Here is a 17,863-nt window from a genome sequence, read left to right as displayed (position 1 = left end):
GCATAATATGCTAACGATATGCTAAGGCCGCTCAGCCACTCGCTATGACGCGCACTGACCACCAGGGGGCAGACGCTCTGACTGGTAGGTGAGCTTGCTGCTGGGGTCCGGCTGATCGGGACTGAGCGAGAGGAGCCAGACATGCCCTGGAGCCCTCCTGCCCCCTTCCCGGCCCCGATCGTGCACGGGTGGGGTCCCTCGGCCTGGCCTGCGCCCTCTCGCAATCCAGGACCCCCTGGGGGATGTCGGAGAGAAGGTTTCAGCCTGATCCCGCAGGCCAGGCCGAGGGACCCCACTGGTGCACGAATTCGTGCACCGGGCCTCTAGCAAACAGATAACATCACCTCCTTCACAGACGCATACAAGGTACCAGGGAGCAACTCCCCCAACTTGCCACTGGATATATGATCCCCCCACATCCACCGTGCACACAGACCTCCTGCAGGGAGCGCTCGCCCCGCCCAGGCCAGTGCACCCCCGTTCCCTGGACCCTCCCCAGTGCCTGTGGGCGGAGCAGCAATTCCAGAAACAACCATCCCTTACTCAGAGCTCAGGGAGCCATGCTCCGTTCTAACTGCCTCACCAATCAGTCCTCACAGGCTCCATTGAGATCCTCGTTTCACCAGAAAATACCACCAGGGCACAGAGAGGTTCAGACACTTCCTCCAGGTCACACAGCCCCGGACAGTGGACCCATGTGGGGGGTCGGGGGAGGGAAGGGGGTAGGAGAGGGTGATCGGTGCCACCCCCTCCGGCCGCCGGCCACAGGCCAGAGCCCATGTGCATCCTCAGCTCCTGGAGCCGTGGCCCAGCTCCTGCCACATCTTCTCTGCCTTGTGGGTCCCTTCCGGAAGCTTCCGGGGATGCCCAGCGGAGGTTTCCCATATGGCTCAGCCCAGAGGTGAGCGCTGCCAACTCCCAGCAGCGGGTCTCAGGGATCCGCCTTCCCAGGAAGCCACCCTGCCCCTCTCGGGGACCCTTCCCCCAACCACGGCCGGGCTCGCTGTCACACGTCCCCCGGACGCCAGGGCTGGCGGGTCCCACTCACCCGGGAGACCCTGCAAGGGGGTCAGGACAGACTCATCGTCTCAGGCCTCGGGGCGCTTTCTGCTGTGATTGCCATCTGCACAGGAGGCACCCCAAAACGGGCACGGACATGGAGAATGGAGAGCCCACCCAGCGGGGAGAGTGACAAGTTCCAGTCCGCCACCCCCCTCCCATCCTCCCTCCTCCCTCACCCACAACCGTCACGTGTTCACTCAGCCAGCTCCTGGGAACAACGCAGTCTGTCACTAGGCCGGCGACACTAACCCCCGCCGCCTCCGCCCCCCCAGGTTAACATCTGGATGCAACGCACTCATTCGGCCTGGCCGGTGTGGCCCAGTGGTTGAGCCTCAACCTATGAACCAGGAGGTCAGGGTTCGATTCCAGGTCAGGGCACATCCCCAGTGGGGGGCGTGCAGGAGGCAGCCGATCCAGGATTCTCTCTCATTACGGATGTTTCTCTCTCTCCCTCTCCCTTCCTCTCTGACATCAATAAAGATAGATTTTTAAAAAATGCACTAGCTCGCGAGCTCTGGGCGGGCACACAGCGGGTGGAGAGAGGGAACTCGTGGACGGCCCGTGTTTTAGTTCCTGAATCCCCGACGGCCCCACATCAAAGGCAACGTTGAAAGTGCGGCCACGCCAGCCCAGCGGGAAACTCTGGCTTGAACTGAGGAGCGACTCGGAGACAGGAGGTGAAGGGAGGGGATGCAAGATCCCTTCCAGCAAATTTTACATCTCCTTTTTTTCTATATATATTTTTATTGAATTCAGAGAGAGGAAGGGAGAGGGAGAGATAGAAAAACATTTTTTAAATATATTTTTATTGATGTCAGAGAGGAAGGGAGAGGGAGAGATAGAGAGATAGAAATATCCATGATGAGAGAGAATCATGGATCGGCTGCCTCCTGTGCGCCCCACACTGGGGATCAAGCCCGCAATCCAGGCCTGTGGCCTGACCGGGAATCGAACCCGCAACCCTTCAGTCCGCAGGGGAACGCTCTAGCCACTGAGTCGAGCCGCCTGTGGCAAATTTCACCTCTTCTTCATACAGGCTCTGAGTACGGTATCTCACATCACATGTTTCTCAGCACCTGTTTCCATTTTGAATGGAAACATCCTATATAATAAAAGGGTAATATGCAAATTGACCCTAACAGCAGAATGACTGGGAATGACTGGTCACTATGACACACACTGACCACCAGGGGGCAGATGCTCAATGCAGGAGCTGCCCCCTGGTGGTCAGTGTGCTCCCACAGGGGGAGCTCTGCTCAGCCACAAGCCAGGCTGATGGCTGCCAGCACAGCGGTGGTGGTGGGAGCCTCTCCTGCCTCCTCAGCAGCGCTAAGGATGTTCGACTGCAGCTAGGCCTGTTCCCCGCTGGTAAGTGGACATCCCCCGAGGGCTCCCGGGCTGCCAGAGGGATGTCTGACTGCCAGCTTAGGCCTAGTCCCCCAGGGATCAGGCCTAAGCCAGCAGGTGGACATCCCCAGAGGGGTCCCAGACTGCAAGAGGGCACAGGCCAGGCTGAGGGAGGGACCGCCCCCCCACAAGTGCACAAATTTTTGTGCACTGGGCCTCTAGTCCTATATAATAAAAGCCTAATATGCTAAGTGTCCTGTCGTCTGTTCAACCAATCAAAGCGTAATATGCTAATGATATGCTAAGGCCGCTCAATCACTCGCTATGACATGCAGTGACCACCAGGGGGCAGACCGGTTGGTTAGCTTGCTGCTGGGGTCCAGCTGATCGGGGCTGAGTGAGATGGGCCAGACATGCCCTGGAGCCCTCCCGTGGTCCCTCCCCAGCTCCGATTGTGCACCGGTGGTGTCCCTTGGTCTGGCCTGTGCCCTCTCGCAATCGAGGCTGAGGACACCCTCCCCCCACCCGGGTGCACGAATTTTATGCACCGGGCCTCTAGTCCTATATCATAGAAGGCTAATATGCAAATTGTTCCCTGGACAGGGAGTTCGACCAGGGGGTGGGGCCGGCCGGCCATCCACCCACAGCCCCTCCCCCTGGCCAGCCCAGCCCAATTGGCCCCCGACCAGGGCGGGCTGGCCAGACCCCACTCGTGCACGAATTCGTGCACCGGGCCTCCAGTTGGTCAATAGACTTCCCATGGCGATTGCTTTCGTCGGCAACGACTTTCGCACGTACACGTCACAGCCCGCCACCTCACCGATCTCCCTGGTTCATGCAGGTAACTCCCCACCGCCCAGCCCAGCGCTCAAGACTGTGAGAGGGGCGCCCTATGCCACCTCTGTCAGCATCCCCTGCAGCATTTGCATTATTTCAAAGCCCTGTAAGGGGCATGGCTGAGACTCTCCATCAGGCTGTCCCCGAGCTCAGGGCCAGCTCTGCCCCAGCGGGCGCCCGCCACCCGGGCCCCGACCTCACTGGTCCTTCCGGAACTCTCCCTCCCGCGGGCGACACCTCGGCCTCCTGAGCCCCTGGGCCTTGCGTGGTCTCCACCCCCGATGCCAAATCTCCGTCCCTGTTAGGGTCCATTATTAGGTGGTGCTTCCTTCAAACCCGGCCCCCACCCCCCACTGCCCCGACCTAGTGCCGCCTGGGGTGCCCTGTGGCCCCGAAACCCTGCCTGGGGAAAGACCCCGGCTCCCCCGTGGGAAACCCACCAGGCCTGGCTCGGGGATGACTCCCACCCGCTCTGCCATCCACGTTCGCCGCGGGACCGAGGGGCCTGCGTTTAGACCGCCAAGGTGCTTCCGGCCAGATACGGTGTGGAAAGCAGACCAGACACACGGGATGACACCTCTGCCGGCCCCCGAGGGGGAAGGTTATTGGAAAGCCCACCCAGGGAGCTGCCCACGCTCACCTGCATGCTACCTGGGGCGACAGGAAAGATACACGGGCCCGGCCTGGCCAGTGTTGCTCAGTGGGTAGAGCGTCGGCCTGCGGACTGAAGGGTCCCAGGTTCGATTCCCGGTCAGGGCACAGGCCCGGGTTGCGGGCTCGATCCCCAGTGGGGGGCGTGCAGGAGGCGGCTGATCCATGGTTCTCTCTCATCATGGATGTTTCTATCTCTCCCTCTCCCTTCCTCTCTGAAATCAATAAAAGTATATATTTTTTAAAAATATACGGACGTTGTGCAGCCATGAGAAGCAGGTAAAACTTGGAGATAAATGTTGCTGGGTGTGTGTGTGTATGTGAGATGACGTAACCGGTTTGGCTCAGTGGGTAGAGCGTCCGCCTGTGGACTGTAGGGTCCCGGGTTCGATTCCGGCCAAGGGCATGTACCTTGGTGGTGGGCATATCCCCAGTGGGGGGTGTGCAGGAGGCAGCTGATCGATGTTTCTCTCTCATCATGGATGTTTCTAACCCTCTATCCCTCTCCCTTCCTCTCTGTAAAAAATCAATAAAATATATTAAAAAAATAAAAAGATGACGGCTTTGGGTAAGAAATTATATATCATCTCTTTCTAGATTATTCCTGTTTCTCTCTGTACACACACACTCACACACACACACATACACACACATATACACACACTCACACACACACATACACACACACTCACACACACACACATACACACACATATACACACACTCACACACACACACATACACACACATCTACACACACACACACACACACACACACACTGGTGATCTGCCCTGAGCCTCTGAGGGCCCGGCCTGTGCCAGGAGCAGGGGGAGGGGGGTTCCCTGTCCGCACGGGACAGGAATCTGCTGGTGACCAGGCCTCCGCAGAAAAGCACGCATCACCACCCCAAAGGCCAGAGACCCCAGAGGGACAAAGATTTCGCCCAGGCCCTCGCCTGAAGCTACAGGATGGCAGGCAGGCAGGGAGCAGATCTTTGTGTCTGAGTTGCGGGGGGGGTGCACTCAGGGGTGGGGGCAGGAGGAGGAGCCCAAAGGCAGCGGGGAGGCCTCCGGGGTGCCTGACTTTCTCCACCCTCTCCCTTCCTTCATCCACCTCCTCCCACACCCCTAGTCCCAGGGACGAGGCCGAGGCTGATGCATCGGAAACCCCAAAACCCTCCCGGCCGGTGTGGCTCAGTGGATAGAGTGTCGGCCTGCAGACTGAAGGGTCCCGGGTTCGATTCCCGGTCAAGGGCACACGCCCGGGTTGCGGGCTCGATCCCCAGTGGGGGGCGTGCAGGAGGCAGCCGATCCATGATTCTCTCTCATCATGGATGTTTCTCTCTCTCTCTCCCTCTCCCTTCCTCTCAGAAACCAATAAAAATGTATTTTTTTTAAAAAAAGAAAGAAAGAAACCCCCAAACTCAGGGCTCCCAGGGCTGCAGAGCGAGGACCAGCCACCCCTGCTCCCACCTCAACCCCCAAAAGTGAGTCGTCCCCACCTCCCTGGGCCCCCACCCCCAGCCCAGCATCCAAGTCTGACATGAAGGCCCAGCACCCAGACCCTCCCTCCCCAACAGCCGCCCGGTCAGGGCCGCTGCCCGGGGCCTCACTCACCTGGGCCCACCTGCCTCCCCACTCAGGCCCCCAGGGCGGCCGCCTCCGGCTTCTCTCCGGCTCCCGGCCGGGCCAGGCACCATCCGTCCAGGACGGACGGGGGCCCGGGGCTGGGGCAGAGCCGGCGGAGACGGAAACACAGACACGCTTTCCCCACGGAAGCCGGTGTCAGGCGCCGAGGGCCGGGATGCGGGAGTGAGAGCTGCCTCTGCCCCCACCTTCACCCTCCCGCTCCCCCCGACTCCGGACAGGTGCCGCGGGCCTGTGGGCAGGGGTGCGGCCTGGCACGCGTGGCTGGGGCTCCGGGCGCAGCCATCTGACGTCTCCGCGGGAAAGGCCGGCTCAGAGGAGGGGCTGCAGGCGTGGGGCGCTCGGAGCAGAGCTCACCATCTGCTGGGCTGGCAGAGGACAGCGGGGCCGGGCCAGCACCCCACCAGGCTCCCCCTCCCCGGACAGCCCGGCAGCAGCTGGGGGTGGGGGTGGGGGTGGGCAGGAAGGGAAGGGACATGGCACGGTGCCTACTACGTGCCCGGCACACAGTAGGAGCTTTAACATTGACGTCAGCCACACCGTCCTATCGTCAACCGCGTAAGGTCCACCGGACCCGTTTCACAGGCCAGACAGTCACTGCACACGAATTCATCGGGCCCTGGCCGGTGTGGCTCAGTGGGTAGAGCGTCCGCCTGCGGACCGAAGGGTCCCGGGTTCGATTCTGGTCAAGGGCACCGACCTCGGTGGCAGGCTCCTCCCCGGCCCGGGCCCTGGTCGGGGGCGCGTGCAGGAGGCAACCCATGGGTGGGTCTCTCTCACATGGATGTTTCTCTCTGTCTCTCTCTCTCCCTAAAAAACCAACGGAAATATATGCTCGGTGAGGATTCACAACAAACAAACAAACAAACCACAGAATTCCTGGAGCACCTGTATCCCAGGCCGGGACCAGGCCCAGCCCAGCCCAGCCCTGGCCAGCAGCTCACCCAGCGAGCGTGTGAGCCACTCAGACGCCCGATCAAGAGCCCCCGGTACTACCCTGACCGGTGTGGCTCAGTGGATAGAGCGTCGGCCTGCAGACCAAAGGGTCCCAGGCTCGATTCCGGCCAAGGACACATGCCCGGGTTGCAGGCCCTGGTTGGGGGCGCGTGCAGGAGGCAGCCAATGGATGTGTCTCTCTCACATCGATGTCTCTCTCTGTCTCTCCCTCTCCCTTCCACTCTCTCTGAAAATCAATGGGAAAATAGCCTTGGGAAATGATTTATAAAAAATAAATAAATAAAAAGAGGCACCGATGCCACTGCCTGGCCGCCTGCAGGGCCTCCCGCTGCCCGCCTGTGCCCATCTGTGCCCGCCTGTGCCCGGCTGTCCCTACACTCACAGCCTGGGCCCCGGGAGCCGGGGCAGCTCTGTGGCTGCTCTGGTCCCCAGGCGGCTGGGTCAGCATCACCAGCTACAAATGCACATTCTCCGTGTGCCCGCCTCCCCCCACCCCCCGCCCTCCTCCCCAGCCAGGAGCTGAGGCCGGCCCGCCCGTGTCCTGACCCCGGACGCACTCACACACAGCGCGAGGCCGCGGGCACCCCTGTCCCAGCGCATGGCGGGCGGGCGCTGTCCCCTGCCCGGCCCCTGGGGGGGGGGGGTGCTCGTTGAAGATAAGGGTGACATTCACCCAGCGGCCCCTGACGCCGGTCCCACTCGCCGCTCCCGGGCACAGCCTGTGTGCGCCATGGTGTGCCCACGGCCACGTCTGTGCGGCCCTCTCTCCTCCTGGGCTGTCAGGAGGGAGTGGGTGTCCCCGTGGGAGCCCCGGAATGTCCCTGCGAGGCTGAGACCTGGCCCCCCGGGGCCCGGGCCGCGGTCACGGGGAGGCCCATGGACACAGAGCTGCCTCTGTGGGCGGCGGGTGCGGGGACAGCTGCTCCCTGCAGAGAGCGGCGGCCAGGTGCAGGGCACGGGCCTGGCGCCTGCCCCTGCTCTGCTCCCCTCCCCCCCCAGCTCACTTACCCCCCTGAGCACAGAGCAGCTGGGGCTCAGGCCCAGGTTCGGCCCCAAGGGCTCTCGCGGGCATCCCAGGCCACCTCGCCCTCCCGGCCCCGAGTATGCGGAGGGACCCCGCCCCCCGGCCTCCCACACAGGCCTGAGCCCCCTCGAGGGCTGTGCCTGAGTCGGCTCCTGCCTCCCCTGTGATCAGGGCTAATTTTTTTTTAATCTTCACCCGAGGATATTTTCCCATTGATTTCTAGAGAGAGTGGAAGGGAGAGGGAGAGACAGAGAGACACATCGATGTGAGAGAGACACATCGATGGGTGGCCTCCTGCCCACGCCCCAACCAGGGTCCGGGCCGGGGAGGAGCCTGCAACCCAGGTCCGTGCCCTTGACCAGACTCGAACCCGGGACCCTTGGGTCTGCAGGCTGATGCTCAGAAGGCGGGCTCACTCTGAAGTCCAGCTGAGACCCCCACAGAGACTTCTCCTTGGCACAGACCCGTCTCCATTCCCCCCCCCACGCGGTCCCGCTGGAGACAGGCACCTGCCCGCACACAGCTCCACATCAGGGACGTGAGGAGTGGCTACTGGCCCTGGCTGGTGTGGCTCAATGGGCAGAGCGTTAGCCTGCAGACTGAAGGGTCCCGGGTTCGATTCCCGGTCAAGGGCACAGGCCGGGGCTGCGGGCTCGATCCCCAGTCGGGGGCGTGCAGGAGGCAGCCGATCGATGATTCTCTCTCATCATGGGTGTTTCTCTCTCTCCCTCTTTCTTCCTCTCTGACATCAATAAAGAAATATATATTTTTTTAAAATAAGAAAAACACTAAAGGCGTCCATCACTACAAACCAGGATTACAAGACATGCTAAAGAGCCCTCTTTGAAAAGAAGAAAAAAATAACATAAATATGAATAGGGGTGGGGCTGGGGTAAGAGATCAACCCAAGGGCTTGTTTGCTTGCATATAAGCACAACCAATAGACGCAAGACCCTGGGGAGGGGAGGGGGGAGAAGGCGTATGGGGGGGGATGGCGGGCGGGGGGAGGCCTGGGGGAGGTCAATGGGGGAAAAAAGGAGACATATGCACTACTATTTGTAAGACCTTAAACAATAAATAAATTGATTGATTTTAAAAATACGAATAAAATGGCAGCCAATTAACATATCCACCCGCAGCTCCTCCCATGTGGCCGCTGCTACCCACCCGGTGAGCTACCCCCTCTTACGCGTCCTTCCTTCACGCAGCTGGTCGCCCTCTGAAGGGCGTGTGCCCCATCTGTGGGTCCCCCCGGACCATGGGCACCCCAACAGGACCTCCGCAGCTGCTGCAGCCTGGCCCCAGCCCGAGAAGCGTGCCTGGCCCACAAGCCCAACAAACGCTCGCTGACTGAATCAACCCAACTGAATGTGTAAATAAACGACGCTACCCATGTGTGGGCATCTGAGAGTTTACGAAGCGCTTTGCGTGGCCTTCATCTGGCGCATGTGGTTAGACCAGCGATGGCGAACCTATGACACGCGTGTCAGAGGTGACACACGAACTCATTTTTTTGGTTGATTTTTCTTCGTTCAATGGCATTTAAATATATAAAGTAAATATCAAAAATATAAGTCTTTGTCTTACTATGGTTGCAAATATAAAAAAATTTCTCTATGTGGCACGGCACCAGAGTTAAGTTAGGGTTTTTCAAAATGCTGACACGCCGAGCTCAGAAGGTTCACCGTCACTGGTTTAGGCTCTGGTTTTTTTAAAAAATATATTTTTGTTGATTTCAGAGAGGAAGGGAGAGGGAGAGAGAGAGAAACATCTATATATGTAAAAGCCTAAGCGACTGACCAACTGAACGACCGTAATGACCAGACGACCGGTCACTATGACACTCACTGACCGCCAGGGGGTGGACGCTCAATGCAGGAGTTGTCCCCCTGGTGGTCAGTGTGCTCCCACAGGGGGAGCGCCACTCAGCTGACCCACCCGTCCCGGTGGCCCAACAGCCCAGCGGCAGCCACTCACTCCCTCGGTCGTCCAGTCTCCAAGGACTGGGCCAGGCACCAGCCGACCAGCGCTGCCGCCTCCTGGAAGTCAGCCTTGGGCACCGTGGTCCCTCCCCTCCCTAGATGCTCTGCAAGGAAGAAACAATATAAAAGCGGCCGCCAGGGGACTCCCAACAGCCAGCGTGAATATCACCGGGCCGGCAAGGGCTTCCCACTGTCCGCCCCCCTCCACCCCACCTGTGCACGAATTCATGCACCAGGCCTCTAATCCATGATGAGAGAGAATCACGGATCAGCTGCCTCCTGCACGCCCCCCACTGGGGATCGAGCCCGCAACCCAGGGACATGCCCTTGACCGGAATCGAACCTGGGACCCCTGAGTCTGCAGGCCGACGCTCTACCCACTGAGCCACACCGGTTAGGGCTCTTTCTTTTTTTTTTTAATATATATTTTTACTGATGTCAGAGAGGAAAGGAGAGAGAGAGAGAGAGAGAGAGAAACATCCATGAGGAGAGAGAGAGAGAATCGTGGACCGGCTGCCCCCCACTGGGGATGGAGTCCGCAACCCGGGCACGTGCCCTCGACCGCAATCGAACCCAAGACCCTTCAGTCCACAGGCGGACGCTCCATCCACTGAGCCACACCAGCCAGGGCTATTTCTTTCTTTCTTTTTTCTTTCTTCCTTTCTTAGTATTTTTTATTGATTTCAGAGAGGAAGGGAGAGAGAGAAACATCCATGATGAGAGGAAATCATGGACCAGCTGCCTCCTGCACTCCCCCCACTGGGGGATGGAGCCCGCAACCCGGGCCTGTGCCCTGACCGGGAACCGAACCCGGGACCCTTCAGTCTGCAGGCTGACGCTCCATCCACTGAGCCACACCGGCCAGGGTGAATCATGTCTTTTCTGCTGGATGCCAGAGACGCCCAGACCGGGGCCGGCCCCTCCTGAGTGCTCAGACCGGCCGTGCTGAGCTGCACAGGCAGCTCTCCGTCCGCCCATCTGTCTGTGCCCGGCTTGCAGTCCAACTGCCCACACAATTATCTGAGGAACGTGGCTCGCTGCCTCCCATCAGAAAGCAAGATGTTTCAAGATGAAGAAACCCCAGCTTTCTTTTCTTAATTTGTTATTGTCATGACAGGCCTGATTCAGTGCATAAGAATGCAAGGCCTCTCCCTCCCCGCCCCCGCCCCCCCCCTGCCCCCACCAACCCCGCCCCCCCATGCCCCTGAGGCTGCCCCAGCCCTGCCCTCGCCTCCTCCCACCTCCACACCCCAGCAGGCGCCTGCCCTGCCCTTTCTGCTCTGACGTCCAGCTTGCTGGCCAGCTGGCCTAGGTTTTCAAGGATTGGCTCCGGGTCACCTCCTCCAGGCAGCCTGCCCTGATGCCACCCTCCCCGCCCTGGCTGAATGGGGAGCTGCCCCTGCCCTCGGCAGGCACTCCAGGCTGCCCTCTCTCACCTGGTCTCTCCCAGGAGCTGCAAGGCCCTGGGTGCCAGGGACTACCTCCGGGGCCCCACACAGCCCCTGGCATCAGTGGGCGCTAAAGGGCAGTGAGAGGAGGGGCTGAGAGAGGGAAAGAAGAGGAGGGAGAGGGAGAGCGGGGTCTCGGTGGTCGCCCGCAGACACACTGACAGACATGGAGCGATGGAGGGAAGGGGCGTGGGTGCACGCAGGCTCGGGCACAGGAGGCCTGGGATGTGCCCGGGCCTGGCCAGGCTCCCTCCCGCCCATCAGCGCTCTCGCTGTGCAATGCGCTGAGACCTAAATAAGAAGCCCTCTGCCCTGACCGGTGTGGCTCAGTGGATAGAGCGTCGGCCTGTGGACTGAAGGGTCCCGGGTTCGATTCCTGTCAAGGGCATGTACCTTGGTTGCGGGCACATCCCCAGTGGGGAGTGTGCAGGAGGCAGCTGATGGATGTTTCTCTCTCATCGATGTTTCTGACTCTCTGTCCCTCTCCCTTCCTCTCTGTAAAAAATCAATAAAATAGATTTAAAAAAAAAAAAAAAAGCCCTCCCTGCCGGACACCTGGCCATGGTCCCACCAACACCAGCTCTGCCGCCCCGAACCCCCGCTGCCCGCAGAGGGGAGGCCGGAAGGACGGGCACAGGCCCCAGGAGCCCCCCTCCACCCGCCCCCGCACGGCCTGCACCATCTCGGCTGCTTCTGTGTGACTCTAACCAGTGACAGGCACGCCCGCCTGCAGCCTCCAACCCCTGGACCAGCCTGGAGGCGGGAGGAAGTTCAAGGGCAGCCCTAGGGGGCCATCCCCTGCCTCGGGGTCCAGGCGGCCACACACCAGGCCCTGGGACAGGGGCACAGACACACAGCCCTGGCCTAGCTCCCCCACCCCCACGGCCCAGGCCCCAGGCCAGGGCACAGCTCCCTCCCCTGGGTCCTGGCCTGCCCTGCACCCCCTGTCAGAGCCCAGAGCCCCGCCCTGACCCTCGACCCAGGCCCACACCCTGCACCTCTGCCCAGGCTGCCCTTCAGCCCCAGCGACCCCAGGGCCTTTGCGGGGAACCCAGTCGGCCGAGGCAGAAGAGAGAAGGCACTGTACCTTTAAATGGAGGGACACCTCCTACTTTATTAGTAAAAACTGAAGGCCGCTCAGAGGGGCCCTGGGAGGGTGTCTGGGGGGACGGTGAGCAGCCACAGGATGGAAAAGTGTGTCTGGCACAGTTTGTGCCCGTTTTTCAGAATTAACCGGAGGGTGTGCGAGTGACACAGACACGTCCCTGCATGTATATTGTACCTAAAGGAACAGAACATGAGCCCAGGCTGGTGTGGCTCAGTGGATAGAGCGTGGGCCTGAGGACCGAAGGCTCCCGGGTGCGATTCCTGGTCAAGGGCACAGGCCTGGGTTGCGGGCTCGATCCCCAGGGTGGGGCGTGCAGGAGGCAGCTGGTCCCTGATTCTCTCTCATCATGGATGTTTCCATCTCTCTTCCTCTCCCTTCCTCTTCGGAATCAATAAAGATATATTTTTTTAAAAATAAACAAATAAAAATAAAAGAACAGCGAACGAATACGGAGCCCGAGTTATTCACACGCGTGCTGAAGGGTTTAGGCGTGAACTGCAGTGTCGCCTGAAGGTCATTTGGAAACAAGGAGGAGGCGTGACGGACAGAGGGACGGCGAGACGGGTGGCCACCTGGGAGGCAGGCGGAATCCATCTGGCTCTGCCCACCGACAGCCGGTCCTTCCACCGCCCCGTGTGTGAGAAGTCGCAGGCACCTGCCGGGGTCTGAGGCCCCAGCGAGCGGCGGTTCTGGCGCCTGAGCAGGGACTGGGGGGTGACCTCTGACCCTGCCCGGCAGGGTGCCAGCATGGGAGCAGTGGGTGTGCGGGGACCACGGCTGGGCTACCGCTCAGCACAGGGCTCAGAGCCAGAGCGTGGGTGTGGGAGGGGGGACAGGCAGGTTCCCAGGAGACCAACTGTGGGGGTCGAGTCACCGGCCAGAGCTCTGACCCCCTGAGCTAAGGGGTTACCATGATTATTTTTATTTTTTTATTCTTTACTGGAGGCCCAGTGCATGAATTTATGCACTCAGGGGGCCAGGGGGACGGCGGGAGGGAGGGGCGGTCCTCAGCCCAGATTGCGAGAGGGTGCAGGCCAGGCCGAGGGACCCCACCAGTGCATGATTGGGGCTGAGGGGTGGGGGGTGGGGGAGGAAGTTGGCTAGCCGGGGATGGACCCTGGGAGGGCTCCAGGGCATGTCCAGCCTGTCTTGTTCAGCTCCGATCGGCCAGATCCCAGCAGCAAGCTAACCTACCGGTCAGAGCGTCTGCCCCCTGGTGGTCAGTGCACATCATAGCAAGCGGTTGAACGGCCTTAGCATATCATTAGCCTATTGTGCTTTGATTGGTTGAATGGCCGACTGGAGGATCGGACACTTTGCTTTTATTAGGCTTTTATTATATAAGACTTTAAATATATTTTTATTGATTTCAGAGAGGAAGGGAGAGGGAAAGATAGAAACATCAATGATGAGAGAGAATCATGGATCGGCTGCCTCCTGCACACCCCACACTGGGGACGGAGCCCGCAACCCAGCCACGTGCCCTTGACCGGGAATCGAACCGTGACCTCCTGGTTCATAGGTCGACACTCAACCACTGAGCCACACCAGCCAGGCTCCATGATTACTTTTTAAAAACTAGCGGCCCAGTGCAGGAAACTCGGGCACGGGTAGGGTCCCTGGTGACTGCCGGCTGCTGGCCGGGGCCTCCCTTCGTTCGGCGCCGCCCCCTGGTGGTCAGCGCACATCATAGCGAGCGAGTGAGCAAACTCCCGGTCGGTCGAACTCCCGAGGGGACACTTTGCATTTTGCATTTTAGGCTTTTATAGACATAGATGCTGCCAGCAACCCAGACTGGATGGGAGTGCACTCCCGAGCTCCCAGCCCTGGCTCCCACCCAACTCCTCAGGCAGCACCTCCTCCTCCAGGAAGCCCGCCCTGACCACCAGCTGGGTCGGCTCCCCAGTGAGCGCGCCGGCCCCTGGCCCTCTCGGCCATCTGTGTGCGTGTAAAACTGCCCCATGTTCTCCCTGGAGCCCAGCGCTGGGGCACGGCACGCCCTGGCCGAATGGGCTGGACGCGAGGTCCAAGTGTTTGACAAAGTGACTTCATCCTTTGCTGGTTGAAGATAAATAGAAACTGGGCTGTTGGCCCGGAGGCCAGGAAACTCGCCTTGGCTCCGTCTGTTCGTCCCCAGGCGCTGGGTCACGGAGCTTTAACTGCCGAAGTCGCACCGCAGGGTCTCCGGTGGCTTTAGTTTCTCCCCGAAGAAATGTTGGGGGGAGGGGGGTTTGGGGGGAAGGGCAGAACTGCAGCAGACTCCCCCTCAAACCTGCCCCCGCCCCCCCTGCACCCTCCCTGCTCACAGCCTGGGGCACCCAGATCTGCAGGCGTGTGGCTCCGTGTCCCAGCAGCAGGATGAGGCCCCCGTGGAGGACCCAGCGCCGGGGACACACCACCCAGCAGGCCACGGGCCGGCACCTGCACTTGCGCACAGGACAGGGTCCCAGCCACGGGGGCATGTCCCAGCCACTGGGGGCGTGTCTCATCCACTGGGGTGTGTCCCAGCCAGGGAGGGCGTGTCCCAGCCACGGGGGCGTGTCCCAGCCACAGGGGCGTGTCCCAGCCACGGGGGCATGTCCCAGGCACGAAAGGGCGTGTCTCATCCACGGGGGGTGTGTCCCAGCCAGGGAGGGCGTGTCCGAGCCACAGGGGCATGTCCTTAGCGCTGCTGTGTGAGGTCTGGCCGGTGGGTGTCCGTGCGTCCCTGCCCACCCAGCCTTCCCACAGCAGGGCGCGCAGAGCAAAGCAGGGCCCGTGCGCCTTTATCCGCTGATGTTGAGGGGTGTTGCCAGCAGAGGCCGAGCTGGAAGGGAGATGGCAGCAGAGCCCCCGGGCACCCGGGGGCTCGGGCACGGGCATCGGGCACCCATTCCCACGGCTGGCACGGCTCTGTGAGAGCTCCCAGGCCACGGCCCCGGGCAGCCACGCGCGGCCACGGGCCACTGCAGGGTACGGGGCCCAGGGGTCAGCTGGCATCTCCCCTCCAGCTCGGCCTCTCTCGCCCTCACAGGCGTTGCTCCACTGTGACCCTCACCACCAGTACCTGTGAGTCTGTTGCCAGGGAAACCGACCACAGACGGCGATGCGGCCGGGACAGGACGTGGCAAGGCCGCCCACGAATAACGCGGTTTAGGGAACATGGGGCACCCACACCCCCAGCCCCAGCCCGGAGACCTCCTCTACCCCCTCCTCCTCTACCCCCAGGGGGACCTGTAAGCGCCTGGCTCTGGTGCCCGGAGATCGCCGTGTCCCCTGGGCGCCCCTCGGGGGCTGACCTGCTGGCTTGTCACCCACGTGCCGCTCGGGCCGCCCCCACCGCTCGCTGCTGCGCTCACCGCCCCGCGGAGGAGGCTGTGCCCCGGCCGCGGACAGGCCCCCGGACCCCGCAGCCTTCGCCCGGGGGGGCGCCCCGCCCACGCCCGCCGCCAGCACGGCTTAGAGCCGCTCCCGCGGAGCACGTGGGCCCGGGGAGGCGGGCGCAGCTCCCCTCCCACCCTCGGGACGAGTTTGCTGGGAGGCCAGCGCTCACTGTGCAGCGTTCAGAATCAGAGCAGCTCCTGGCCCCTGCCCCGCCCCCTGCCCCACGACCCCCTGGCCCCGCCCCCTGCCCCACGACCCCCCCTGGCCCCGCCCCTGCCTCTCCGGCCCCGCCCCCTTCCCCACGACCACCCTGGCCCCGCCCCTGCCTCTTCGGCCCGGCCCCTGCCCCACCACCCCCTGGCCCCGCCCCTGCCTCTCCGGCCCCGCCCCCTGCCCCCACGACCCCCTGGCCCCGCCCCCTGCCCCAAGACCCCCCCCTGGCCCCACCCCTGCCTCTCCGGCCCCGCCCCCTTCCCCACGACCCCCCCTGGCCCCGCCCCTGCCTCTTCGGCCCGGCCCCTGCCCCACCACCCCTGGCCCCGCCCCTGCCCCACGACCCCCTGGCCCCGCCCACTGCCTCTCCGGCCACGCCCCCTGCCCCCACGACCACCCTGGCCCCGCCCCCTGCCTCTCCGGCCGCGCCCCCTGCCCCCGCCCCTAGCCCCGCCCACTGCCTCTCCGGCCCCGCCCCCTGCCCCACAACACCCCCTGGCCCCGCCCCCTGCCCCCCGCCCCTCCCTGCCCCCTGCCCAGGCTCAGAGTTGCTCCTGCCCCCTGCCTCCCGGCCCCGCCCCCGGCCATGCCCCTGCACCGGCCCCGCCCCCTCTCTACCGGGCCCTGGGCCCGCCCCCGGCCTCCCGCTCCCTGCCCCCTGCTCCCTGCACAGGTTTCTGGAGGGAAAGGAGGAGGCGGTCCTGAGCAATCATCGGATGTGGTGTCCCTGCCGCGGATGCGAACCCCAAGTGCCGGGGACAGGGACCCCCGAGTGTGAGGGTCTGGGAGGCTCCGGGGGTCCCTGCGCCCCCACCCTGGTGCCCCCAAGCAGCCTCTCTGTTCTGCCCCTGCAGGACCCTGCCCCCCTGGCATTCACATCTGATGCTCCGGGCGGTGCCAGCAACACCCACAGAGAAAGTGGACGCTTAGAAACCCCTGCCCCTGGCCCGGCTGGGCTGACTCAGGGGGTGAGCGTTGACCTAGGAACTAGGAGGTCAGGGTTCGATTCCCGCTCAGGGCACAGGCCCGGGTTGCGGGCTCGATCTGAGAGGCAGCCGATCCCAGGATTCTCTCTCATCATTGATGTTTCTCTCTCTCCCCCTCTCCCTTCCTCTCTAAAACCAATAAAAATATTTTAGAAAGAAGAGAAGAGAAGAGAAAAAAGAAAAAAAAACGAAAAGAAAAGAAAAGAAAAGAAAAGAAAAGAAAAGAAAAGAAAAGAAAAGAAAAGAAAAGAAAAAGACACGGCCAGGCAGGCTGTCTCCCCACTTTGGGGGTCTGGCGAGCCCCCCCACGCGCCCTACCAAGCAGCCTCGGGAGCTCAGCCCGGACACTGGCAACAGAGCGGGCCCTGCCGCTCCGCGCGCGCGCGCGCACACACACACACACACACACACACACACGTGTGCACAGGCTCCGCACACGTGAGCAGACGCACACGCACCCTGCGCGGCTTCCCATCCCGGGGAGCCACTGCGCGCCCTCCTCCCCCCACCCCTCCCGGCTCCGCGGAGCCCCCACGCACTCACCGGCGCCCCTGCGAGGGAAGATCCTCTTGTGCAGACCCATCCGCGGGGCCTCCGGGGCGGCGGGGGCGGATGTGGAGACCAGTTGAAACTCCCCTAAAACTCCTCTGGGACGCTCCCCTGGGCAGGGAGGGAGGGAGGGTGGGGGGTCCCTGCCTAAGTCCCCGAGCCCCCGAACCCCCGGGCCGAGCCCGCAAGTCCTGGGCGAGCGTCGGGGCGCCTCGCTTGCAGCCCTGCCCTCCGTGCGCGCGCGCGCAGAGAGGGTGCAGGGAGCGAGGGTGCAGGGAGCGAGGTTACCCCCAAAGCGCGCTTCTCCCTGCGCCGCAAACAAATGCAAAACCGCGACCTCAGGCCTCCCTCTGGCCTCGCCGCCCGGAGACGAGGTCCAAGGTGTGGAAATCGCTACAGTGTTCGGCCCCCTGCCCCCTCCCCCCGCGCGCACACACACACACACACACACACACACACTCCTCTCTCTCTCTTTTCCTTGCAGGCGCGCGGGCGTGTTTCTGGACGTGCCAGCGACACACACACGCGGCCCCGCGCGCCCTCCAGCCCTGGGGTGATTCATTTTCTCCTGGGCGCGCAGTGAACACGCCTTTTCATGAAGCCCGCCCGGCCCGGGCGCGGGCTCAATGCGGCCTGTGTGTCCCCGGCCGGGCCGGGCAGGGCGCGGCGGCCAAGGTGGAGGGAGGCTG

At 62.5% G+C, this 17,863-nt stretch overlaps 1 protein-coding gene across 1 annotated transcript in view; it reads right to left on the bottom strand.

Moving 5' to 3' along the window:
- Positions 1–17,208, bottom strand: part of IL16 (interleukin 16) — a gene marked incomplete at its 5' end in the record, with an annotated part of 67,548 nt that extends 50,340 nt beyond the window's left edge. Inside the window, one exon of the mRNA XM_081114942.1 lies at positions 17,169–17,208. Coding sequence (XP_080971068.1) covers positions 17,169–17,208 — 40 coding nt within the window. The remainder of the gene's footprint in view (positions 1–17,168) is intronic.
- Positions 17,209–17,863: the final 655 nt, after the last annotated feature.

Source organism: Myotis nattereri (genome assembly GCF_964212035.1).
Source record: "Myotis nattereri genome assembly, chromosome: 21".
Lineage (NCBI taxonomy): Eukaryota > Metazoa > Chordata > Mammalia > Chiroptera > Vespertilionidae > Myotis > Myotis nattereri.
This window is presented reverse-complemented; position numbering and strand designations above follow the sequence as displayed.